Below are 27975 nucleotides of genomic sequence, written 5' to 3'. Positions count from 1 at the left end.
CCTGGAAGTAGGAAAGCCAAGAGAACTAGTGACAAATAGCTAATTTTGCAAGATGCTTTATAGTTAAGCCGTTGTAGCGCTCAGTGGTAGAATTCCTAAAAATCCTTGCAGAATTAGAGTAATATGTTTAAAAGTAGTAAAATGAATCGGATAAAAACAGACACACAAAAAACCTGTCCCTACCTCTTAGACCCGTTAATGCATGAATTGACTGTAAGAAAAAAATCTAAACAGGAGCACACGTTTCCTTTATTTATCTATGAGTAAACACACAATCATTGACACTCATGAATGATGCAATGCTTGCCAAGACAGGAAACTGAAAAGCCAGGATTGCTACTGAGGGCCATCAAGCTTGAATTCATTAAACCAGAACAGGTATTAACAATGCCAAGTTCAACATGGGTACTAAACCTCTGTGTGTTACAATCTCCTACTCTAAACTGATCACCAAAGATACATGCATGGGCTCAATTCTACACACATAACTCAGAATTAGTCCTGGACTTCCCTCCTCTTGTCTTGTGAATTGAGATTAACTTTGAACAGAGATTTAGACTGTGATTTGTTGTATAATTATTATTATAAATGTTTATTTATGTCCTTAGTTATGGAGATAACTATTACACCTCTAATTTCACAGCTAAGCCTTATTAAATGAGAAGCTATTGCTATGATTTACTGTGGAATTAAAATTTTCTACACTTTACCACACCTTTTGTTTAATTAAGGGCAGTAAAAAGAAAGGAATTTTTTTTCAAGACAACTGTCAATTACTAAAGGAAATGAGACTTAGTAGGCATGTAAGTATGCATTTATTAAGTATGCATTTATGTTGAACACAAACTGGCTGACTTCCCAACCTTACTAAACTGTTGATTACCCTAAAAGAATGAATGGCATAAACATTTAAAAAAAAAAAAAAAAAAAACAAAACACACAACCTATATGTATGTAAGACTTTAACTGAAATTTACGAGCCAAAAATGTACAAAAAAGTAGCTGATGTCATAACCTCATGCTATTCATGGATTGTTTTCCCATGAACACTATTATTTCATCACATATCAATAGTCAGGGAAGGCAGTGTGACACAGTGAAGCAGTCCTGATTCACAGATTTACCAGTAACATTTTCTGTGAACATGTCGAGTTGCTTTACTTTCATAAAATATGGGTATTTTGCCTTCTTAAACAGTTTGTGCCTAATTCATTTACATTTGGAAGGTAAAGAGACACTTAGAAGGTACTGCAAAAACAGGGCTTCTTTCCTTAAATCAGGGACAGTCATCCAAATATTTTAAGGTGAGTGAGGGTAATTATACCTTATACCTCACACCACACCCTTGAAGGCTATGATAGAGAATCCACCATTAGTATTTACTATGCATAAACTCTTTTTTAGCTTAAGTAAAACTTTACTGTGGACCCAAATCCCACAAGTGACATCGCCTTTTGCGATCCCAGTCCTGATTTCTGGAAGAGAATAGTCATCTAGGACACAGGATAACCAAAACGTGGCAAAAAACGTACCTGTTTCTGCAGAGATTAAAACTTGAAATTAAGAATACCTTCCAATATAGTTATCAGAATGTCACTAGTTTTTACTTCAAGGGAAGTGAAACCAATTAAACCAATTAAAGTAATGTAAAAAAAAAAAAAAGACAATTCCATTACATAGCATTATCTAACACTTGTTGGCTCCTTCTATTTGTAGTTTTGTTCTTTAAAAATAGTTTTGATCTTATTTTGTTTACTTCCTAGTCATACACATTCATAGTGACCTGTACACTTTATTAATGATATGGAACTGGCTAAAATGTTGAGATTTTTTCATGCAAAAAAAGGTATGCTCCATAATACACAGATTTGAGGAGTGATGCAGTATTTGTACTCATCTGTTTGGCTTTTCTAAAATATACCCAAAATGCTTCTAGGCCAGTAATTGTAGAGTTCAGCAAGTCTACTCTGTATTTTAAATCAATGGGTAGCATTTCAGAGTTCTGTCTTTGAAATTTTATAATTTTCTGTATGTAGTGGTAATAAGGAAAAAAATATCCTCAGTAACTTTAAGAAACTGAAAAGTACTGAGTACCAAATGTATACTGAAATCCTTGAATTCAGCCACTCAAAACCCTCCCTTCCTTAAGGCTGCCCTAAACACTTCATTTATTACCTAGCTCAAATTACACCAAAGAGTAGTGCAAAGGCCAGGGGACCGTCACAATTTCACCCATATTTTCTAGCATCTGTACTTTTTTCCACAGGTGTTGCTACAAAGGCAAAAAGGCTCTGACCTTAAGGTCAAATCACAGGGCGCTTAGGTGTTGGTAGACAGCAGGGGCTTAAATGACCATGATTTGCACGTATGGATCAAAGAAGAGTACAGCAGAGGCATTTCGTTTTTCAAAGTGTATTTGGGAAAGAGGCAAATATGTGCCCAGTACATCTCCCTTCTATCTATTCTTTGTTGCTTACTCAAACATTTTTCCCAGTATTGTTTTCCAGTAATCACTGGAGCCATTTTAATCAGTCACACAAGGAATAAAGCTGGACTGAAGCCCTACCTTCACACTATGTTGCGAACTAGTCTCAAGTTTTGCTTAAGATCACATACAGAAAACGTACCTGGAATCTTTCTAAATCAGAATCAGTGTTGTAGGATAAACCCATTTCTCAGTGCATAAACATTAATTTGGCACAGGCAATAAAAAAGCATGCTCCATAAAGATGCATCTAAAAATCCATGCAATGTGTAATGTCCTGATTTAAAGCCTGAAGTAACTAGTACTGCTCTCTTTCTGAATTATTTCAGTATGCTGCAGTCTTAAGATGTTATAGGATATCTTTCTGCCTCCCTCCTCCCCCCGACTCTGCAATTGACCTTACTCCATCATCTGCTGATATTTTCTCTCACGCACGCTTAACTCAGAGATTGCAAAGCAAGTCAAAAACAAACAAGCCCCTCTAAGCTACTTTGACTTCCAGCCATCTCTGCAGTCAAGGTCTTTTAAGTAAGTTGGTGCAGTGACACTGCATTCCCTTTGGCACCAGAGTATCAGCCATCTGCACTGTTACTGAGGTTAAATTCCAATGTCAGGAGAACTGCAAGGATCTACATGCCATCCCAGGGGAATTTCTGGATCGCTGGTGAAACAGGAAGTAGTAGGCACTTTTGTCTACAGCCAAAAGCCACAAACTGCTTGTAATATATTGCATATGACAAGGCATAATCCATCCTTTACACTAAATGCACTGCGTAGTAACATCATGGGAATGCAGGGATTTTGAAAGGATATTGCAAATCCACAGCATCAGGAATACTAAACAGTACTAGGATCTAGAAATAACTTCTTCATTGTATTAGGACTATTCTTTGAGATCTTTTTCCCAGTTGCTTAAGTCAGTCATACGTTATTGAGGTGCTATAACACAGAATAGAAAACATTTGCAAGTATTTTTACTACGGCAAACTTGGTATGTCTATTCAAAACAAGTTACAGAGGGGTTTTGAGAGAGAATCTGACAGTTAGGTTTGACTGTTACTTCAATGGCAGCTGGGTACCCAGCTCCTTAAGGCTCTTCTAAATGCCCCAAATAACACTTGCTGTTACCTGTTCTGTACTTAGCAGAATTAGAACAAAACCCACAATTGTTTAAAGAGCCCTCCGGTCAACCTGAAAATCATAACGGTTTTAATTAGGAAAATCTTTGAAAGTCTGCCTAAATCGTACTGAGTGAACTACTTTGTGGAAAAAAATGGGAGGAGAGGGGCAGGGAATCGATGTATTACAACTGTGCATTAAAAATGTGCCAGGAGACCCCTTGGTTGAAGTGTTATGTTTGGCGTTTCTGGCAGCACTCTGTGAAACAAGGAGGCATCTACCAACTTTGCGTTACAGTTTCACAAATAGGAAAGCTCATCAGGCTGTCAGGGATCCTGTAAGTGCAGAAAAAAGGCACTTCTTCAAGCTGAGCCAATTTATGTCATTACTGTATATGCATCCGTGCACTGGTGCTCAGAGAGAAGTATAATTGCAAGCTGCCATCCCTGCAGTCTTGCTTTTCTGCAGTGTAATTATTACACTGTTATTTTAGTTAACAGAATAGATTAGCTGCTGGTGATTGTTCTCTTGCATCAACCTCATTACTCCTTCAATAAAGCAGTATGGTCAGCTTGCTTTCTTTATCTCTTGCATGCATATGCACGTACGCGCACAGAGGAGTCTTTGCACTTAAGGATGTTATTTTTAATTCATGGGCAGCTTACTCTGTATGGAGAATGAAGTGGCCTGTTAAACAACTGCTTGTCTAAGCAGTCTCAAAGACAGCAAGCAGGTCTTTGAATAAAAGACGTATATCTTCAAATGAATATAGAAATAAAAGTTGCATATATAAATAAAGGGTACAGATAAAGCTATAAACTAAAAGATCAGGTGTAAGAAGCTTTCTTTTCCAGGCACTGTTACCCAAAGAGAACATAGTGGGTATCTGGCATATACATTAATTCGGTAAATTCCTATTTACCTTATCATTGGATTAATTCACTGTAAACACTCTCTGAAGCTTATGGCATACACTTTACTATGAGTCTCCTCCTCTCCTTAAAAAGCTGTCAACTTGTAGTTTATATAAAGAACAGCTTGCAGAAAAACATTAAGCCTGTTTTACAATCAGTGAATGCAGTTAATGCCTTTTCATTTATACTGTGGTGTGGTAGCATATAATAAAAATCTCTTAGTGCCTACTGCTGACAATGGGCAGTTCATCTCACGTTGTAGGGGACCACCTGAGCTCAACAACAAGCTCTGCAGGACACAGATGTAGTGTATTCCTTACCTTCAGTTGCCTTGATCACATATCCATTCTCCTCGCTTGGTGGTACTTCCAGAAGTTGCATGACCCTGTCCAGCAAACCATGGATGATCTCAAACCCAGGGCTCTTGTTGTAATAAATGGCACATAAATGTCTGTAGTTTCTTGCACCTACATCTGAAGAAGAAGGAAGTAATTACATGATCTGGGAAACCGTATGCTTTCAACCTTGCGTTTTTCATCTGTTTTCTTCTGCTACTGATTGAGGTACTTGTAGCTGAAAGGAAAAATAAGAACACAAAATGGCCTCTCTGATGCACCTATCTAAGGAAATAAGGAGATTTCTTTAACCTACTAGCTCTCACAATCAGAAATGTAGATTTCAAGTGTCCCATGTCTTGGGCAGGAAATAGCATTGTTAAATACAAGCATCTCTACACAATGACAAGTACCAGGCATACAGTTAAGCGCTAAAGAAATTCAAAACAGACAAGTTTTCTTACTGAGTTTTTGCATTTTGACTAGTGGTGTTGCTGGGAAAACTAGATATTGATATAACTCAGTTGCAGAATAATTACCTATATAAAACAACTGGCCCACAACTTGAAATGCCTAATAACATTAACAAGGTAATCTATGGCAAGGTCTAAATTCACACAGGTTTCCAAATCACAACTGTTGTTTTTCATCATCTTGGACATCCCTGAAACCAAGTGACAATGTGCTACTTCCTATGAACTTGAGACTGTGATACAAACGTGTCCCACTTTGGACAGTTCCTTAACTCAAAACCCTACTTTCTTCCTACTGTAGATTTTCTTACATTACTCATTTCAACAAAAATATATATTTTTACACTTTCAAATTGAATATGTAGTTGTATGTTCCTATACTTGTACCTTCAGGCTATACAGCTGCTATGTATACACCATCTAGGACTACTGTGGTCTATTTAGAAGCTTTACTCATTGCAGACTTCAGGGTTTTTAGTTCTTTGAAAGAAATGATCTAGGAACAGAGTAACAAGCTGATGGTCACAGCTGCCAATTCTGCTATGGTGAAATGCAAAATACTGATTAATGTAGTGAATTCATTTATTGCCTTCAGGTCTTCACCTTCTCAAAGTTGAACAGCAAGCGCGTGTTCAGCAAAGTTGGTATAACAAGGGAGAAATTTGTTCAAAGCAGGGCAGTAACCCTCTACATAACTATCTTCTTCCTCTGGAAATTCATATGCTTTGGAACTATCTCCAGTATAAAGGTACATTATGTTTCAGTTTGGACCAGACCTGCAGTTCTTAAGGCAATCTCCTGATCATCGCCACTTATCACGCTTCTGTTCACTGTGAAGCAATCCTGCAGCACATAAACTGGAGTCCTTCAGTTGCAGTTCGGCTGGGAAAGGTGTTCCAGAAGGACACCAAAATAGCTTAAAGCACTAAAGGGCATTCAGCACATTTTCACTACAGCTAGTCAAAAACACAGCTTGCTTTTTTACAACATGGACTGCAAGTCATTGGCTGATCTCCTTTTGTACTGCACTGCTTTGTGGTATTGACACGGTGCAGTAAGTTGCAGCCAGATTTCCGTGTGTAAATTTCTTCCCATTCTAGAAAGTCCTCTGGTATCTGCGGACTTTTAGTTGTTCATGTCTAGACAGACACTCTCATCTTCACCTCTTCCTCTTAGTGGTAGTTAGATATAGGGAAAAATTTATTTACTGACAATAATTGCTTAAAAATAAATCATAATAGAAATCCTTAACACCTCTGGCTAATTGTAATGTTTGAGAGGAAAAGGGGAATAAGAGCTTCATCAGTAGTGAAGGAATGAAGGAATAAAAAGAATAACTCCACCTGGCCTGCAAGTTAAGGCAGGCCTGTACCACCTGACATAAAGCTGCGTGAGTAGGGCTTTCATATTTCTTTCCTGGAAATCAGCCAAAAGCAATGCACATGAAATCTAGTATATTACAGGGTGAATTATGTTCTTTATACAGTGAAATTGTGTGCACAATGGGCATTTATCAGGATTTTTGGTCACAAGGCATCTCCGTCAGACTCAGTGTTCCCAGGAAAAAAGGAGCTGCACTGCGTGCTGCCCAGGGAGATGGCGTGGCTGAAGATCCCTACGTGGTCAGTGACTTAATTCACAGGAGGTACAGCTGTACCCGCAGTCCAAATTGTATGGAGGTTCTGGATGGAAGTATCAGAACCGAGTACCTCAGACCTTGAGATAATTCTTTTTCTACAGGGTTTAACTGTTCGCTGCCTTCAATAGAAGCATTAGGGGACATCAAAAATAGCAGGTGCCAAGCTTCAAACAATAAGAGGTTTTTTTCAGGCATCACCTAGTTAAGCAGTGAAATCTCTCACTCACAAGATTTTGGGAATGCCAGAAGTTCACAGAGCTCCTAGGTTACAGTGGAAGCTCATAGGGAGAAATCTATCACATCTTACTGAAGCCAAAGAATCGAATCTGAATTGGTACGTCCCTGGGCTACAAATGGCCAGAGAATGGAAAATATTATATATACTTACTTGATCTTGTACTTTTCCCTCGATAAACACGCCTAGCTATTGTTACAGCCAGGATATTAGGCTAAGTGAGCCTTTGGTCTGATCCACCCTAGCTGATCTTTGAAGTACAGTAAGCTTAAGCACAAGCAGAAACTCCAGCATTCACTGGGTGTTCCCTGAGCTGGTAATGCCTACCACATAAGAAGTTAGACACCTAGTAAATCTACATCTTGCTTATTTGGTCCGACTGACCATTTAGTAAGAAAAATCTATCAAAAACTAAACAGGAAAAAGTTTACCAAGTAGACACAGAAAAGGGGATTCAAAAGGAACACGAAATACAGGAGCAAGAGCCTACACAAAAGATGAAAGCTCAGCCTTTTTGAGCCAAAAGTCATTTAAAACTTCTAGAGCAGCAACCTGGCAATATAGCTGCAAGTTTTCTTGACAGTCACTGAGAGCTGGACTTACTGTGACAGTAATTCTGCGTTTTGTCACTTGGGAAACCTTTACTGTCATTATTATAACTTGCAGTATTAAATAATGATGGAGAATTCAATCCTGAAGTTTTATATTACAACATCAACACAGAAAAGTAAAGGTTGCAGAGAAAATGTCAATAAACACGACATCTGACTTTTGTTCTCATAGCAAGCTGGCTGTTCAGTCACATCATTATTGTGTGTCTCTGTTTCTCGGCTCTAATAAGATGCCAGTCAGTACTACACAGTCACGAATGGTGGATAATCTATTTTCATGTTGTGTTGTCCAATGGAAAAGAAGGAAGTGTTCTTCCCTTCCTCAAGTCTTCATTTGTTCCTAAGAAAGCAAACTTTCTGGGCTAGACATTCAGTAGCATGATTTCACTTTTCTCCGATCATTACGCTAGCAGAACGTGACAGCTATCTGAACTTTACTTCATTACTATTCAAAGTCGGTGGTGTCTTCAGATCACTCTTCTTAAGTAAAGCATCGGAAAGAAATGTATACAACAACTCTTATACCTCATGATTTCAAGCCAATTGTGAAGATCTTTGGTAAAGTAAAGGATGCATATTGAAGCATTCCAAAAAGCTGTGTTATACAACTTATTCCTTTACAGCTACAACACAAGAAGTTCATTCACTGCAGACAACAGGAGAGAAAAAAGTATTAGGAATTGTATGTAAAAGCTGGCTGACGTTAGAAATGCTTCAGTTCCTTATAACTCACTTAAGAGATCTCTTGTGTCATGCCATGAAGTAATTCTATTTTTTAAATTGGCCTGCCAAGTATGTCAACCTAAATTATATATATATTTCTGAGACTTCAAAGCACTTCCTTGAGATGCTGCTGAAAAACAGTCCAAAGGATGGACAGCTGGTTAGGAATATGTGAGCCAAAGAGTGCAGAGGAAGATAAAGCAGTGCTGTATGCTGCCCCCTTCCACGTTACGGATGCTTCAGAAAAGTAACTTAATCTGAAAGGGGGCACGTGCTCATTTAAACTTGTATCACAGCCTCATGAAAATCCACAGCTATTTTCCGCTTGTAACTAACGCTTCCAAGCAGAGTTTGGAAAAATGCTCCAAATTAGGCATCAGCTCTTCTCAAATGATGTAAATTATGGTAAAAATATGCTACCATAAGCTTGCCAGGTTCCACAGGATCACTAATCTGAGGTGATTTTGTGATGGATTCATTTCTTTCATTGTGATGAGCAAGAAAAGGCATTCTGTGTTAGGGGTGGCGGTGTAAGGTAATCATTTATACACTGAAGCAGTGTAACTATCCTACTGGAAGTGACTATTCTAGGGTTACAAGTTAACTACACAAATGCTATGTAACTTTCTCAAAATCAGCACGTTTCCTCTTGCCTTGAGAAGAAACATTTCTGCTCAGATTTGGTTCCATTTAGTTATATTAAATCTGGCACACATTTTGCTAATTTAGTACGTCAAGACTTTCTGCCAGATATGTCTGAAGAGAAATAAGTTCTGTTCACCTTGGTAAGCGTAGGTTCTGTGTAAGTAGGCATTTTATTAAAAACCAGTGTTTAAAAGCTAGGTTCGTTCACACATGAATGACTACAAGATGCCATTTCAAATACAGTTAATGTCAGTACACTTTTGACTCATGCTTCTTACATTATTAATTGGAAATTCTGCATGCCAAAATCATGAAATAATAAAATTAAATTAGTCAGTCTGACATAAGCCTTCTGCAGGAAATCTCATTCCATATGTGAGAGGACAATCCCACGTTTTTCAGTGTTTGCAGTTACCAGTTCTTTCTCCCCTTCCCTTTCAAAGTGTTTATTAGGCAAGTTTAGTTTTCAAAGTCTGGGAAAAACAGTAGTTATTCTACAGACTACATTAAAACAATTTTAGATATTGTTCACAGCCTGCAAGTTCTCAGCCCGTGAGAGGGCTGCCTAGGAGGACAGGGTACAAAGCTGCAGCCTCAGAAGTGTTTCTTACATCTGTTGCAGTGATTCCCATCAAAATGAAGCACGCTACAACATCACCGTTTACAAAATTGTGAAGCAGCCATTCACATAAATGAAAGCTTTCAAGAGCTACAATTAACATGAACAAAATAAAAGTAATCAATTTAACTTGCAAATTTTATAAAGCCAGGATAAACACGCTCCTTATTCCAAGATAAACAGCCCCTCTCTTGGTTCTGAGGAATGCTAATGCTATTCTGTCATCTGTACCAAGTTTTTTGCACTTCAGCTAACTTATGCCCCCCAACAAGGAATGAACTACAGCACCAAAATGTTTGTATTTACCTAAAAAAAAGGTACATGTTTTCCTAAAACTGCTTGTTTAGCTTGGCAAGGCTTTCCCCCCCTTTTTTTTTTTTAAAAAAAGTAATCTACAAATTAAATTCATCACCAAAGCAATTTACTTGCCTTTCTGTTTATGCCTTATATAAACCTTTGTTTTGCAGATCCCAGATACCTTAAACAAAACCACTAAAATCTGAAACCAGATAATGAAACAACAAAACCATTTCTGCTGCTGGATTTAAAGTAATGTCAGCCTTTTCCACTGAGAGGCAAAATTTCATCCCAAGTTGTAACCTACTGTACAAGCACATACTCTCAAGAATTGTAGCTGTGTACTCTTTTTCCCTTGGTATACCGTATAAAAAGGAATTGGTAAATTTCTTTAGAAAAATGTTTATTATTTTAAAAATCCATTTTTATATTTCATTTTACTTTGGTACACTTTTCCTGATAAAGAAGATAATCTGAAATTTTGATACTGTACAGTGAAATCAGGGCATAGAGGCCCCATCGCACAGGAAGGCTTTCACTGAAGCTTTTGAAAAGTGATCTAGCTGCTTTTGCTGTTTCATGTAAATAATTAACGTTACAGAGTAGTTCAAAGGCAGCCATGCTTTCTTAGCATAGTTGGATGAAAAGGAAAGATAAGGAAAATCTTTTTATGCACGAGTGGGGAAATTTTATACTGTTGGGCTTTTTGTTTATTTATACATTTTTAAACAAAGACTTGCTCTGTTCTTTACCGAGTATGCGTGCTACAAATCTGATTCTTTGTATTGGTTGTCAATATTCCAGAACACAAATTTGGGGAACAAATACTAGCAATCCTGTTTCAAGGTGATGGAAAGGGGATTCACGTTAAGATAGACCACAGAATCATTAAGGATGGATAAGATAATTGGTTGGTAAGATAACTGCCCTGACACCCACATTTTTCAGGTATAGTTGTCCAGATTAGAATCACGCTGCAAATACAACCTGCCGTTCCCTGACTCAAGACATTTTGCTTTTCCACTGGTAACACTGCGCTTCTTTGAGACTGCAGCAGTTTAAGCAGGCTCTAGTACTCTAATAGCAACATACCTTAAATATGTTTAGAGCAGGTTCTTTCTGGTGTAAAATTGCCTTGAGTTTATCCTTGTATGCACAACTGGGAAGCAGTCACAGTCAGGGCTACCAGCTGGAGCAGTCCCCTTGCAACGTGGACACGAAATCCTCCAGTAGCTGCACAGTGTGTACCCTACCACTGGCTATTGGAGTAAACAGCATTGCTAGGAAAGATGCAATACAGCTCTAATAAATAAAGTCTTGGAACTGTAACTGATTATGTCAAATCAATCCTCCTTCTATTCCTCTGGGTGTTGTACCAGCAGATCAGTGTTGCAGATAAACCCTGTGCTGCCATCTGGGAACTTACTTGGGGTCCAGGTCAAGCTGACCCTGCAGTTCTTAGTCATTCCTTCTGTTTCTTTAAAAAGCTGGATCTACTTTCATAGGTATCAATCTGCTGGAAATTCCTAATTTTTCCCAAACTTGCACAATCTTTACTAGTTTCCCAGAAAGCTTCTGAAACTAACCTGGGCCTACAATCCTTTCAAAGAAGAAATTTAAGAGTTATGAATGCTGAGGAAGTTTTCCTTACCTTTACTAGGATCTTTTACTACAATGTCAGAAATCTCAAAGAGCTTTAAAGGCAAGGGCATCTTTCGGTTAGCAGCAATAGTTTTCAGTAGCCCAGGAAGGAGGGTAGTACGTGCCACCTGCAGGACAAACACAGATGCTGCAAGTGAAATACATTGCAAAATAGCTAATGCTACAGTTCTTAATGTTTTGCCAGAATTCAGAAGTAGTCAGGTGCAAATACTGTACTAATCTCTTATGCTTCATCATCTTTGTTTTAGAATTATTAGAACTGAAAATGTACATTCTCTGTATGTTCTTTGTACTGTATAGCCTGAAAGACCGTATGCATGAACTGTTTTTGTTCTTGCTCAGTACCTTTTATGTTTGTGGTACATTCTGCATTGAGCAGTTGTAATTACCATGCGGAATGATATATACAAACAGGTGATAATAGTCTAAACACCTTATGACAGTGGCTTTATAGGACTGTTTAGTTGTGGTAGCAAATAGAACAGAAAATACATGAAGTTTTCCTAAAATTACGTTCCTTAATTAGAACGTTTTTTACAGCAGAAGAATGTTTTTACCATTAGAGGAAAGACCTGGAAAGGTATCTCTGATATTCAGAGAAATCAGACTTACCAGAGGTCTTGGAAGGAAGATACCACAGTTTACTGAAACTTTAAGCCTTTCTATAAAGTGTTTACCTTTGTATTTCTTAGGTTAGAAACCAAATATGCCTCAAAATTGTTTTCCATTTATTTTACAGATCTCATAATATCTAGTCATTTTCCCTATAAGCTAAATCATAAAATATCCCAAATTGGAAGGGACCCACAAAGATCGAGTCCAATTCCTGGATCCCCAAAGGACCACCCAAAAAATCAGACCGTGTGTCTGACAGCAAAACACTTCTTGAACTAACATTGTCACTACTTGTAAGTGCTGATTTATCTCCCCTGACAAAAAGATAATTTCTCATGATTATCTCAAGTACAGATAAATACGTTTGTTTGCCTCTGTTCAGATGGATCCACTCAGGATCAGCTAGGAAAAGCAGAAGGAATGTTACCAGACTATCACTGACAGTTAACATATTTGGATAATTATTTGAAATAAAACAAGTATGATGATAAATAAAGTAGTAAAAATCCCCTGCTTATTTTCTCTGGAGCAGATTTCAAAGACAAATAGATGCTTTCAAAATTAACCTGAGGTCCATCTTCCCAATCAAACATTCATGTAGTCACACCACTGATAAATTTCAGATTCAAAAAAAGAAGCTCTAATACATATACATATATATATATAAAATAATAATACACATATATATATATCCAGAAAAAAAATAGTGTGATAACAGCTACTTTAAAAAAAAAAAAAAAAAAAAAAAAAACAAAAAAACCTTTCCCATTCAGAGCTCAGAAGGTAACTGCAGGTCCAATATTTCTATTTATACTTACTAGCTTTTCTAAATGCAGGTGTTGATCAATAATCTGGGTGGAATTTTCTGTAATAAGATAGCTCAATTTTGCTACATGACATCATACTGAATACGGTATTTTACCTTACTGAAAAGCTAATAGTGTTTCACACTGAGTAAGTTATTTCTTAGTGAAGGTATAACAGAAAATGACTGCTAGCAAGTTTAGTGCATACCCACATCCTCTTTGCTGCAAGAAAGAGTAGCTCTATAGCTCTGTAGATTGTTTTCTGTTAGTTCCTTTCTTTCCTCTTTATACATAGAACCTGCGACACTGTTGCTTCCAAACTTGACCTGAATTAAGTTACTTCACCTGAAATTCTGCAGTTTTGGGGTTTGCTATGTGTACTGCTTTTGTTGTAGAGATATCTGTGCCAAGTTTATCGGCAATGTCTTCTTGAGAACACTGAGAAGAAGAGATGAAAGAAGAAAAAAGAAGGTCATATCGTTAAAACAGACTGAGCCAATGACAAAACTTGACATCTATGATGAACAATGCAAGCATAGCTGTTGCGCTGAGGCCCTCATGTACAACACCCTCTTATAATACAAATTGAGTCCCAGTCTTGAGACAAAGTAGGCAAACTGGTTTATCTACAAATGTTAATTACTAACCAAAATAAAGCTAGTTAAAAAAAGTAGTGTTTATTAAGCTTCTGTCATAATTTGCTGTCGGAGGCTGACTTGCAGTGGAAAATATACCTTATTCAGAAAATAGTACAGGAACGGCACCCAAGCTTCCTCACAAAGAAAACAATCCCTTTGGGGCTACTGACAGAAAGTAAAGTACTATCTCAAACAAACAAAAAAAAAGGTCATATATCTAAGTCTTCAATGTTCATAGCTATGTAAGATTCTCATAGCTCTGATTTTGTTTTTCTGAGCTGGAATATTTCTCAAGTCCATATTCTCAAGGTGTAGTTTTAAGCTGATCAGTAAAGCAATACACATGTACTTTATCAGGCTCAGACAATGTCTGTGCACATACAGCAACAGATGCGACTGATAAGATCCACACTGCAAATTTTCAGAATTTATAGCTTTATTAATGCATTAAGAAACCAATAGCAGACTAGGCATGTAATTGAGGATTTGCCAGTATACTGCAGTCTCCCTTTGCACTGGCAGCATTCCGAGAAGTGTGTTGATAGTCTAAATGTGAGGAAAACGAGCAGATGATAACATCTGAAAGAGCAGATTATTGACTAAAAAAGAAAATCTTAAATGAATGCTGACCTTAGGAGGATAAAATTGTGTTCAAGTTTGCAGACGTGTATCTAAACTGCAGTATGTTACTACGATGCAACTAAGTGCATTTTGGCTAAATTTGAAGCCCCCACAGAAAGCAATGTTACTCTGTAGCAGTGATAATTTAGGGCTCAAACCAGAACGAGGATTACATTCACAAATATGGAAGCAGTGCTTGTCATATAGCACAGGGTCACAGAATGTTGTAGCAGAACTGATGTTTGCCATAGGGACAGACCACGTTGCTGTTTCAATGAAGTGTTGGTGACAGCAGACTGTGGGTTTCATCGTGCCATAGCAAAAATACAATATGTAATGTGATAAAATAATATACTGTGTGATCTTCTGCTGTGGCAGTTCATAACGGTTCTCTATTGTACTGCTAAAATATACTCAACGTTTTTGAGCATATCAACTATTCAGAGCTGAAACAAAAAAGGAATTATATAGAGGCTTTTGCTTATGCTGTGAATTATAAAAGTTTGACCATGTTTTACACAGTAGCTCCCCAAGATGGTACTACCACAGGTAATCTTCGTCAAATACTAGCACTGCAGGAAGTAACATCAGTTATTACTGACTTGTTTCTTAAATGAGTAACTTTTAACAAGTAATAAAATATTAAAACTGAAATACATTTTTCAGGCTTTAGAGTAACTACAAATTTTGCATTTTAAGCTCTATAAAATGTGAAGGTGTTAAAATTTTATTTGATCCATTTGGATTACCAACCTCAGTTGCAATACCTAAACTTTTCAAATGCATGCAAGTGTTTTAGGAGCCTGCATCACCATATCCTAAAATCTTTGAGTACGTTATCAAAACTTCACTTGTGATTCCTTAATCTGCATTATATAGCGCCTAGAGGGATTCTTAAAATAAACTCTGACTGAATAATTATATACCAACTTGGTATCTAATCCAAGGAATCATGGGCAGGTGACAATACTGGGAAGAGACAAATAGAAAGCGTGATCTCCGAACTGTGGTAATATCCACCGGGAATTATTAAATTTTGATAAATTGTTTTCCAGATTATCAAACTACGATGAATTTCAAATTGGGTGATCAAAATCTCTAAAGAAAGTTGCTGTCTTACAATTTCATACTGTCAAGTTAAACTAAAAACAGTACTTTAGCAACTATTTTTGCCTTTATATGTCGAATTGCATGCCACATTAGCAGTGACTTACTTTCTCTGACTTACAAACTCACAAAATGTTACACTGTAATTCCAAAGCACTAGTAAGCAGTCACCTGCTTAAAACAGTAACGGATAATACTGGTACATTTATACAACGGCATAGTCTCAACCATCCTCTACAGTTTCTGTGCATTGCCTTTCAAACATGCAAGTAAGAAAATGTTAAATCAACACAATATACCAGGGCAAAAGTGAGTGCTTCAGTGAATCCAGCAGCCGCCAAGTCCAGTCTCAGAAGTTCTGTGAGCTTATTGAGGGGGAGCTAAAATGAAACAAAAAACAGTTTTTGACTTCCATCTAAAAACACTCTTCTGTTCTTTCCCGAGGTGATTCTGCCTGTTACATTATGGTGAATTCACTAGGGAGCAACTCTGCTTGTGTGCTTAAAATTTTTGAAAGCATCAGCCAGCTGCCTTTAGGCTTGCCTGAGGAAATGAATCTCCCAATTAGAGATTTAATATGGGCTCCCTGCTTAAACCCTGTCTTTTTTCAAGTACCAGCGACCACTGGTCTTGGACTTATTCAAATCTGTGGGGCATCTGTTTTGTATCCTATCCATGGTAAATACTTCTCAAGGCAAAGCATGTCAAAATATTTAATTCCTAAGTTCTGTTTTCCCCAAAGCCCTTCTGGCATGCACTAGTCATTTACTGACAACAAAGCGCTTATTTGAAGGGGCAATCTTACTTGATTAGCTATGGTGTACGTTTTCGGAATAGTCATCTGAATGTTGTTATAACCATAAGCTATTGCTGCATCTTCTACGATATCACATGCATGGATAATGTCCGCTCTGGTAGGAGGGATTTCAATCTCTATATTGTTCCCATTCCCTATGACGTGTGACTTCAAACACATCCTAGTCAGCAGCTTTGCAAGGCTTGATGGAGTTTCACTGAAACAAAACAAGAGAGTAGTAATTTACTGATCTTACACTATACTTTTTAAAGTAATCAGTGTTTCTGCTATGTTGCCTTATTTCCTGAATAATCTCTAAGTGCTTTACAGACTGTACGTAAACTCAGCATTCCAACAAAACCAGCTCAGATTCTGACTCTGAGACAGTCATTTTTCTTTACTTCTTAACAGTTGTGTGAGGCCATGAAGAACCATTCCTCTTTTTTGAAAACAGCGAAGAAAGTCCTACAGAGTTGATCTAATTACCAAAGTTAACCCCAGAATTTTTTCATAGATTAAAAATCATGGTGTAAACATTTTTAAAACAACATAATAATCAGTGTTTAAGTACCTTTTTCACGATTAATGCTTAAATAAAAAAAGCTTTTATTTGCAGTAACACACCTGATTCCTATCTTCTTGTTAATGAGTTCGGGTTTCACCTTCTCTTTTCGGTAAGCCAGTTCCTAAAAAGAAAGGCAAAGCTTTTCAACATACAGAACCCTTGCTACCTCTAAAAGGATTCAGTTTTGACATCTTGCTAATCTAGCTTCTTCTGTGATACTCAAATGTCATCCACAGAAGACAGGTGTGGAATATTATGTTAAAGTCAGTATTTTATGATAACATGATTCTTGAAAATAATATTACAGTACATGATGCAAAAGCTGTTCTCAGTTAAGCCAGGAGTTTGAATGCAGCATGAAATCACTGTTATTGAAACTTCTGATAATTTCAGATAAATGCAAGTAACAGAGTTTCTGAAAGTTTCCAGTCACCGGTTCATCTTAAGTCAAAGCCCTAAAGCAGTGAATGGTCGTGCATGAGACTGCATGGTCTAGTACAGATCAAATGACTTTTTGGAGGAAAAGGAAGGAAAACTTGTTACCTCTGTATTGGCACAGAAATGTTCACCATTATTTAGCCTAGGAAGTTTGTAATGTATCTATAGAAAGCTATTGTGTATGTATATATTTAAAGTGTTTCTAAACTTCTGGATAAACAAATCCATAAAAACCTTAGCATCTAGAACTCCGTGAATTTTTAGCTCTATTTTATGTAGGGAAATTGCATGCCTAATACAGTGATTTGTTTTGCTGGATGTCACTTCTAGATTCTAGGTCTTTACTCTGAAGACTGCAGTTACCATTGTTAAAAGAAAGACCTAAGATACGACTAGAAAAAGTCTCAACAACAAAAAGGTTTCTTTCTCCCTAATTAATTTGTACTTGCTTGATACATCTAATTTTATGAACCCAACCAGATCTCTGTCTTCTGTCACTTCCAGGAAACAGGAGGGATTGCACTCTTTATGCTTTTTTGTTCTCCTAAAGAGACTGTTACTGCACAGAGAGATACCTGGCCCTCCTAATACAGGCAAACCTGCACTTGTAGTCAACATACTGCCTAAAAGGCCTTTACATAGTTGGAGTTTATAAAATGAAGGACTGAAAAATGCAGTGTTAAAACGTTATTTTAACTCATAGGTATTAAAGCTTCCTGATCTGATAATAAGTTATGCTGAGGCTGATTTCAGCTGCCTGCTGGTCTCAGCCTGAAGGACCTCTTTCTGCATTCCTTTTTTCCTGACATGGAACGGGTAGGTTTTAAAGGCTTTAGACACAGATTATGACCTTTGATTGCAATCTCTACTTGTTTCTCAAAATGTCTGTATCACATAAACTCTAAACCCACAGTAGTGGTTACCACACATAACTTTAAAGCCTAGCCTTCTTTCTTGAGTATCAAACTGTGAGACTATTTTTAGCCTCATAAATTGGTGGAGCTTCAGAAGGAGTTTTCAACATCAGGGGAAACTGAGGCAGTGTTCTTTTTGTGTGGGGGGTTAGAGAAGGCCCTGACTCACTTGTTACCTCCACAGAAAAGATGATAATATCGATAATATCACCCTTATACTTCATGTAAATAAAATCCTTTCCCCAAGGATAGTAAGATACCATCTCACTATGCTTACCGGATAGATGTGGGTCTTCCCATTAGGAAGAATTACTTCTACTGCTTCAACACTGTGAGAGACAGAAAAACAGAACTAAAAATGTTTTTTTTTAATGTGGCCCAAATGTAATGTCTTTCTGACTAGATTTATACTCACGTGAATGGCTTCTCACAATATTCACTAAACATCGTGACTATAGTATCAAGAACAATTTTTGCCTACAAAATAAAGATGATAATCACATTGAAATCTGTCCTCTACTTCTACTGAAGGCAAAGTATAATAAAAAAGGGAAAAAAATCTTACCTTCTCTTCTCTCTATACTATTTAGTAACTTAGAATCCAAAATCCTAGCAGTCTAAAATACCAGACCAAATTTTAAGAAATGTTTTGCTTCTGCTGCAGACGTTTACACTAAAGCTTGAAAAATGGAAATCTTTGCTCTTCAAGGCTCTGAAACACTTGTATGTTTTTGTTGAACTGTTCTGAAGATACACAGAGATCTTTATTACCAGGTGGAATTGCATCTTCCAAACGTTTAGTTTAATTAGTTACTTCACTCAAGTTCAAGTGAGAATGTAGAGGTTGAAGGATTGTGCATTGTTGAAGAAAATATTGTTAAATTAGCTTCACTTGCAAAATTTTTCAGTGAATAGTTGATATTTTAAGACATTAGTATAATAGAACCTAACCATGAGATTCAGCTCAACTTCTCAATCTACAAATACTGTTTTTTGATGCCTCACAGTATAATTTTCTTCATGTAAACAGAACAGCACTATTTTTTACTATCAAAGTAAGCAGCAGCAAGAAGGCTTCTACGCAAACTAAAAAATAAATACATTCCCTTCCCCACTATGCAAATTTGTGTCAATAACGCATCATTGTGTAGTTGGGTAAATTAAAAGCATTTTTTGCTCTTAAGCATCAACATACACATTTTAGGGAAACTATCAATGAATGCACAACCTATATTCAAGAATAGGCAATTATAACAGCTGGGCTTTCATGCTTCAGCTTTGAGTTACAGAATTTGCATATGGAAGGACTTCCATTTGACAATTATTTGCACAGCATCCCTGCTTGAAAAAGATAACTAAGAAGAAAAAGTCTTCTCCCTTCCCTCAGCCCAAATTTTAAGCTGGAGACTAAATGATTTTTTACGAAGAGGATTCCATCGAAGTAAGCAGTCTTAATGAACTTTCCTCTTTTTGAAGCCTTTCAGACTTAGAAAAAGTGCTCAAAACCAAAAATAAACCTAGTTCACTTATATTTTCTAGTACAAACTGAACACATACTGTCATCACAAAGACCTAGTAAAAACAAAGCCCACTGAAAACACAATATTGTCCATAAAGCAAGTCTAAAACTCTGTTGAGGGAATTCCACGTAGTCCCACAACTTGTCCTGCCCCTTTGAAATGGGAGGTCTGCTCTGTAAATGCCTGTCTACTGCAGGTCTTTGTTGAGCATTATTACCCAAAGGGAAAACAATGACATTACAGTATATCAAAAGCAGAAAAGATTAACTTACCTTTGTCATGTCTGTGCCTGTACATTCAACAAAAACATTTCTAGTGTTTAGGCTTATTTTTGAATGATCTCCTAAAACATGAAGAGAATAACAAATTAAGAAATGGTATTACTTATCTTGCAACGACACCGATTACTTTGTGATTCAGAAAAGATCATCATCTTCCCCAGCTTAACAACCACTATGTCTACTGCACCAACACTCAGAATTCTTACAAGAACAGCAGCGCTTTCTATTATCAAATTATAAATCAAGAAGGGGAAAAATACTGCACATTCTATCAGAAAAGGCAGACCAGACTTGCTGACCTAGCTGTCCTTCTACATTGGAAGGTACACAAATCTACAACCACTCTCTGTATCCAGTTGAAAAAGCAAGCTAGCAGAATAGCAGCCATCTGCTGGTGGCAGAGTGGTTCTTCACTTCCAGAGCATCTCCCCTTTCCTGGCTTTGGCAACACATCTGCCTTTGTAACACACATAAGAAAGCAGCCTTGGACAGGGAAGATTGAAGTGGTTTTTTTTAAAAAGTGACTTACACTGATAAACATCCATAGCTGCTTCTGCAAATAACCAAGATCTCAACTGTCATCTGAGCTACTCTGGCTTTTGTCTACATTAGTGGCCTAGTGCATAGGATGGGTTCCGTTTAAGCCTGGATTTGTTTTATGCCTGTGCTTGCTGTTGTGGGGTATGCCCTGCACCACATCACTGATGCACTCAAAACTTTTTCATCCTGAAGAAGCAAGGTGGACAATGCACTTAGGGGCATCATCTAAAACGTTTTCCTTGCAAATTGGATGCCAAGTCTCCAGTAGTAAATTCCTTTAAAAATTGGGGTTCTGTTAGTAAATGCTAAGTTATCTGAGGAGGCTGAACAGAAATCTGCCTCATACTGCCTGTTAGGCATAGATGTTCAGTGCATATGTTGAAAGAATTTCATTGCTAGTCACCAAATGGTGTGGACATATGCAGTCCTAGAATTGTTTGAGGTGGTGCCAAATAAAACCTTAGTCCTTCTCACCTTTCCTTGCCCCATTCCCTGATGCAGATGCACCCCACAGGAGGCAAAGGGAAGCACACGCTTAGATATACACAGGCATTCTTGCTCCCTCTGATTCCAAACAAGTCACTTAGCTTCTGTTTTTCTGTTTCCTACCTGGGAAACTAGGTCACAGCTAGACTGACAGTCAGGTACAGTGGCGAGGTGAAGACTGAGGGAGGGAGGGATGCTGTACACCCTTTCCAGGATGCTATGCTGTACCCCTTTAGAGCTGAAATGTACTCAGCTCTTCTGGACTCACTTCAAAGCCCATATAACCTTTCTTTTAAGTACTTGTAGATAATGACAAAAAAAGCAAATATTTACATTTTATTATCTGTCTAAAAAGAACTGTTAACCTGGAAGCTTCTCTCAAATACTCCTCTTTAAAGTACAGACAGTTTTAAGAAATTTAGCTTAACCTTTCTGATGAAATGTAAACAATGTGCAATGTTTATGCGTGGAACACACTGAGGCTGGAGCAAGCCTAACTGAGAAGGATCAGATACGGCTGTTGACAGCACCTTCAAATTCAGAACAGTTGTTCTTAACCAGACTCTGTCACAGAATTTGAGCTGCCCTTTAAGATGATTTAGGTTAGCTGTTTAAGATTTGGATAAAGATTTTCAGGAAAAATACATCCAATGAGATTATCCCTGCAGATTTTATCAGTCACTGCAGGAAAATGGTTACTAATTTTTGACCTATATTGATCTATAGATGTATAGAAATACTGAAATATCTCTGTTAAGGGAGTAGTTTTTGCCATGTCATTAATTGGTTTCAGTAAACATGGTTCTCAAAAATCACCCCAAAGCTTCTTTTGCATTCAGAGGAAACCCATGTTTGGAAACACTGCAAAAAAGAGTTTAGATCAATTTATTTTTTTAACCCATTAAAGACTTCTTGAAGTTACTTGTGATACCAAAAGGATTCACAAGAACTGCTTCACACTGCTGCTAAATACACTGGCATTAAGATGTAAATAAAGATCCCTGTTCTAACCATTTAAAACACTACAAAGCAGACTATTCTAGTTACCAGTTTACAAAATAATTTCTTACTTCTTTTAGCTAAATCATTGATGAACAAACGACATGTCTAGGTATACAAAATGCTTTTCTAACAAAGGTTCCTACCGCAAGGAACCTATCTTGAGTTTATATTATAAAAATGTAGAAGTATATGAGAAACTAAGTGCAGAGGTTTGCAGTCGGACTTCTACATTGTCTTGTCTGAGAAAAGAAGAATACTAGGAGCCTGAGGACAAAAAATGTGGCCTTGTTTAAACTGAAAGAAATATAGAATTCCATGTGAAGTTATAAGTGAAACAATTTGAATAGAAGAAAATAAATGATATTGCACATCAACGTTTCTGTTAGACACCCTGACTCACAAAACAGCAGCAACAGCATAAACTAGTCATAAGAAATCTTACCATTGATGATCGGTGGCATGGACAGAACAACACCATTATTGTCATATATGACAGGATAAAGTGGTTTGTTTTCAATCAGGTGTAAATAGTGTCGAAGATGGCTGTCAGTCTGGAAAAATAAAGCATAACCCTAAATTTCGCATTAGCTCACTTACGAATTTTCCATTCTACCACAGTCCTCTGCTGAGATATTAATGGGAACTTTTAAAGAGGGCAGGATTGGGTTTACATCTAGGTACTTCACTAGCAAAAGCTATGCACTGTCAAAAGCAGGAAAACTTGGAAATCAGAGAGCTTGTTTTTTGTTTTCTTCAAAAATGTTATTTAACTTTTATTTATTTAAGGATTCTCTCAAAAATGTGTAACACATGCTACCCAAACAATGCCCTTGTTCACCACAGCAGACCTTCTACTGCCAAACCCACAAGCACCCATCCTTAGTTTATCAGAACATTCTTTAAAACTGCTAAAAATGTTCACTATGACACTTTTCATGATGAATTGCTGAATATTGACATGTTTACACTTAAATTTGATTCAAGATTTGCATCTGTTCCAATGACATGGGTATATGCTCTACCAAAAATAGTTTACTTTTAGTCTGTCTGATGCCTTGTTCTCTAGCTTTCACTTGTCTTCAGTCAGATATCTTTGAGAGTTTCTTTTACCTCTGTATGTGTGCTCCAACAGAGCTCTATATTTTAATAATAGTATCATTTTCAAGTACTGATGTTTAAAGTGGCTTACATAAATACTGTAAAATTAGACCTGTTAGAATCTTTTCCTAATGCTTACCTGGTTTCATCAGGATACTGGGCCAAGAGCAGTGCTACGCCTGCACAGCATGTAGCTGAGTAAATAATTTAATGTTGCCACCAAGTAAGTTGGCCCAATTAAAATAACATTTTAAAAAATATTATTTACATCCACTTTTTTCTCAGCTTTGTACAGTGAATATCTTCACAGTAAAGGCAAATATATAAACCTTTTACAGTACTATGAAGAGTATCACGAAAAGCAATCTTTGTGTTGATAAATTGGGAGGCTAACATTGAATTCACTATTTTAAGAGTTATGTTTAGACATCAAACAACATGATATACCTTTCATGGGCAATATAATTTAAGTATTACCATGCATTTCTCTTGAGTAACCAAAATGTGGAATGTTGATTGGCTGAAGGTACAGAAGATGGCTGGGTTTTTCTTGTTAGAACAACCCTTAATGTCAGGGGTATACAAGATGTAAATTCTTGGAAACTTAGCTTCCTGTCTTTAGCACAGCAGCTCTGAAAAATGACACTTACCCTATACAGATCCATCATTTGTGAAGCTGTGTACTCCTGCGATTGGTTCAAGGGCTTGAATTTAATTTCAGAAGGTGCTTTAGCTGTAAAAGTAAATGGACCAGCAATGGTGTCCAAGTCATGGGTACCTATTGCTACTAATGCTCTTCTCCTAGAGAAAGAAGGCAAAATAATGACTTTACTAGTAATAGCTGGAGTTCATTTGAGATGATGTTATGATGCTCAATATTCCTGTACATTCATAGATCTTACTGAAAAAAGCAGATGGGCAGTGTTGAGAAGCCTAGAAATTAATTTCACTCTGCATGCTACTGACGAGATACAAATGTTAACAACCCACACAACAGTCAAAGGCATATCCAATAGGACTACTGCAAAAGGATTTTTTCAACCTTTGCAGAAAATGTAGCAGATATTTATGCTGAAATGTATTGAGAACGGGCAGAAACAGGGAAGGAAATGAGAAGGATCAAGAGAGCTGTTGTAAAAGATTTTCTTTAGCACAAATATAAATATAATGCTTCTCCCCAACAGGCCTGTGAAATCTTAACGCGATTAAATCATACACAAACACTATATGCTACTTTAAGTTTAAGCACTAACCTGCAAATATTTTGGTGTAGCTTTTCTTGGAGGTCAATGAAACTGTCATAACGTTCTTTGGTAAAAGTTATGTTACGAAGAACTGCAGCTACAGCATGAGGACGGACTTTGGCAGTCTGCAACAGATTATAGATTTCAAGTACACAATATACAAAACTTGAACTGATGAAATGTGCCCTTTCCTTCATAAAATCCTCTTTTATAAAGTAGTAATCAAAATGAAAAATCATGAAAATACATTAGAAATCCAAAGGAAAAAAAAAAGCTAACAAAACAACTCCAAGTCTGGTAGAGGCAACGAGGTTTTCAATGTACCCTGTAATAGCCCAGAAGGGAAATGCAATCCGACTACCTGAAACTTTGATTTGACCTGCTACTAAATTCACCCAGAAAAATTTGTCTGTTCCTCCCCACTCCCCTTGCTAAAAATAAATCACACTGAATAGAAATATTTAAATTTCTTTAGCTCTTGTTCTGCAAATAAGATTTCCAGTCTCACTGCTGCTATAAAATCAGTCCTGATAATCAATTTCATAGCTATCTTCGTGGTTGAGAAATGTTCAATAAATATACCACAGTGCAGTAAACACTTTTACCTCTTCAGTGATAATCAGCCTCTGACCTTCACCTTTAGCTGGTATTATCTTTTCATACCTAGGGAGATTTATCCTAGAATAAAAATAGAAGTAAGTCTATAACTGAAAAACAGAATATTTGCAAAATGCAGGAAACTTTAGAAATGTGGCAACAACTGTATGTAGAAAATTTTGTTAGCAACTGTCCTGGTTTTGGACATTGGGATTTGGGCATGTAGATTTTATTTATGCTGCTTAAACATTAAGTTTTCTATTGAATGGTAAACAGATAACTAAAATAGAAAGGATGCCTTCATGAAGATAAAGTCATAGCAGAAAAGTGAAATAAATTATTTGTATCAGTACTTATTACAGAGGAGCACAACGAAGTGCCTCTGCAGTTGTTGTTTACAGAGGACGAGTATCAACTGGAACAGCAGTTGAAAAAATTGTAGAACAGATCCAAAATGTAACAAGATTCTAGTCTAGTCTCTTAGAAGTATGTAACAGGCCCTCTCCAGAGGAACAACAGGGAAGCATACGGACATCTGACAAATCCAGCTGATCTATACATCAGACTGTCCTCAAAATCCAGTCAAGTGGCAAGGTTATTGACCAGAAATGGATGGGTATTCAAACAAGTAACAAAACACACACAAATCTCACAACTCTGTTACCTTTCTTTAAAGACCTGCAGTCCTCGGACCAACCCTTCGAGGCAAAGAAGATCATATCGATTGGCAGGAACATCGATTTTATAGAGAACGATGTCAGATGCACCCTCTGCCTTTCCTTCACCTTTTTCTTTACTTATAATGTCTTTCTCAGATGTCTGAAATAAAGCAAAAAAAATGTTTTTAACCTGAAATATCTTGACATTGTCAGCACTATGATAGTGAGATAATATAAATGGAAAAACTATTAAGTAGAAGTTTAAAAGTATAATTTGGATTTATATAGCAAGTATACATGCCAAGTATCAAAAATAATGTAAAATCAATATCCTTCTCAGATGTAAAGATCGTAATGCAACATATCAAAAGAAAAAAATCACTATTAGAATTTGAATTGTTAAAACAGAGAAAGAAGCACGAGTCTGCAGGCTAGCAGATCCCAGTAGAGAACTAGGACCTTATTTACAGCTACACATCAGGAAAGATTGGTATTAACAGGTCTATTCTAAAATACAACATAACATATAGTGTTTAGATGTCTTTTGAAAAACCTAATTAAAAGAGCAGTTAATTCAAAAAGCAAAAACAGAATGGGGTCTACTGGAACACGATTTATGTTGATACAAGCAAGAGGGTCAGCAAACTTTCACAAGTACAGAATCTAGTTCAAAACTTGAAACGTAAATGAGTTACAACTCAGGAAATAGAATGTCCAGCGCAAACATTCTTGTGGTATTGCACACAAAAATGCATACAAAACACAGCCAGTATGATCTTGCAAATATGTTTAATATTTGCCATATTTGCCTTGTGGCCTTATTTATGCTGCTAAATTAAACAAATTAGTTGTCAACCGAGACTGCCAACCTTCACAAACTGTAGCACTATGCCACATTGGGGTCTCTTGCCCCCTAAAACAGTAATTTTGGGGTCTCCTTTTCAGATTCAAACCACCTGTGTTAATACAATCTGTTACAATAGTATTTTATACAAGACCCTAAAGGTATGTGTTACATGCTCTGGACTGTGCTACAAAGATATATGAGAACGTTTCAGGTTGAAAAGCTTGCTGCAACACTGCTGAGGGATTGTGAAGGTTAAAGGGGACACTGAAGTCCTGTCCACATCACTTTTTCAGAACAGCCCCATGGGCATGGTACCCTCCAGACCTTGCCTAGATATTTTTTTTTGGTGCATAGTGGAGGGCACCGTCCAGCACTATAGTGGGGAATCCAGTGGCAGTATGCAGTACAGGCTCCTACCGAATACATACGCTGTCATTCTGCTCCATCTATTGATCAAGTAACAAAAACATGACTTACAACGTCATCGAGCTCCAGACCAAACTCAAAGCAAAGCTCATCAAATTCTTCATCAGCTGTGGGGGGCGGGAAAAAAAGTGAGTTTTGGTTTACAAGCAGAGCTCAGAACTCTGAAACGAAAGTTTGTTGCGTTTATTTTGTTGCATTTATTTTGAACGTTTTCAAAGCAGATAACAGGCAATTTTGAAAAGGGGGGGAAAGCCACGTAAAGAATTTTGTTTGTCTGCACCTGAGTAGCGGTTTCCTTAGTACGTGCATTTATTGACACGCTATTTTCACAGTTACAGCGAGGGCCTCTGGGTGTCAGAGCCCAGCCGTGCTGCCAGCTGCTCGGCTGCGTGCCGGAGTCACCGCGGCCCGGTCAGACCCGAGGAGGACGCGGCGGCGCGGCGGGGCCCCCCGTGCCGGCAGCGCCTCGCTCCGGGCCGGGCTCGCCCCCGAGCGGAGCCCCGCCGCGACAGCGCCCCGCCGCGGCGGGGGAGCCTACAGCCACCGGCGTGCGTTGGGGAACTAAACCCGCTGCTTCGGCCGGGAAACGAGTTCTCCGGTCGCGTTTCTGAAGAGATGCGAGCAGAGGGCTCGTGCCGCCCCCCCGACCCGCTCCCCACGCTGCCCCTACAAGCCGCGCTGTGGGATCGCCCGGTTCCGCCCGTGCCCGGCGAGCCGCCGGCGGGAGGCCCGTGCCCGCGGGGCCGCCCTGCGGCCGTGCCCCGGTGCCGCGGCCGGGCCGTGGCGGCTCCGTGCTCGCCCCCCGATCCCCGCGGCCCCCCGGGGCCGTGCCCGCACTCACTGTAGCTGCGGCCCAGCGCCCGGAAGAGCAGGTCCCGCCGCACGCTGACGGTCGGCATGGCGGCACCCGGCCCGCCCCTGCCCGCCCCGCGCCTGCGCGGCCGCTCGCCACAGCGCTGCCGCCTGCCGGAGCGCGGGGAGGGCACCTGAGGGGAGCGGGGGTGTGTGTTGTAAATAA

General features: G+C 38.1%; 1 protein-coding gene across 1 annotated transcript in view; it reads right to left on the bottom strand.

Moving 5' to 3' along the window:
• FARSB (phenylalanyl-tRNA synthetase subunit beta) overlaps window positions 1-27939 on the bottom strand; it is a 38319-nt gene extending 10380 nt beyond the window's left edge. Inside the window, exons 1-16 of the mRNA XM_048062948.2 lie at window positions 27799-27939; window positions 27009-27064; window positions 25690-25844; window positions 25034-25106; window positions 24438-24553; window positions 23835-23985; window positions 22529-22637; window positions 20050-20120; window positions 18673-18734; window positions 18535-18586; window positions 16965-17026; window positions 16350-16557; window positions 15844-15924; window positions 13524-13616; window positions 11747-11864; window positions 4839-4991 (exon numbers count right to left, since the gene is read on the bottom strand). Of these exons, the coding sequence (XP_047918905.2) occupies window positions 4839-4991; window positions 11747-11864; window positions 13524-13616; window positions 15844-15924; window positions 16350-16557; window positions 16965-17026; window positions 18535-18586; window positions 18673-18734; window positions 20050-20120; window positions 22529-22637; window positions 23835-23985; window positions 24438-24553; window positions 25034-25106; window positions 25690-25844; window positions 27009-27064; window positions 27799-27856 (1618 nt within the window). The 5' untranslated portion in view covers window positions 27857-27939. The remainder of the gene's footprint in view (window positions 1-4838; window positions 4992-11746; window positions 11865-13523; window positions 13617-15843; window positions 15925-16349; window positions 16558-16964; window positions 17027-18534; window positions 18587-18672; window positions 18735-20049; window positions 20121-22528; window positions 22638-23834; window positions 23986-24437; window positions 24554-25033; window positions 25107-25689; window positions 25845-27008; window positions 27065-27798) is intronic.
• Window positions 27940-27975: the final 36 nt, after the last annotated feature.

This window comes from Anser cygnoides, chromosome 9, assembly GCF_040182565.1.
Source record: "Anser cygnoides isolate HZ-2024a breed goose chromosome 9, Taihu_goose_T2T_genome, whole genome shotgun sequence".
Taxonomy (NCBI): domain Eukaryota; kingdom Metazoa; phylum Chordata; class Aves; order Anseriformes; family Anatidae; genus Anser; species Anser cygnoides.
Note: the sequence above shows the minus strand (reverse complement) of the source record. Positions and strands in the feature narration are given on the sequence as shown.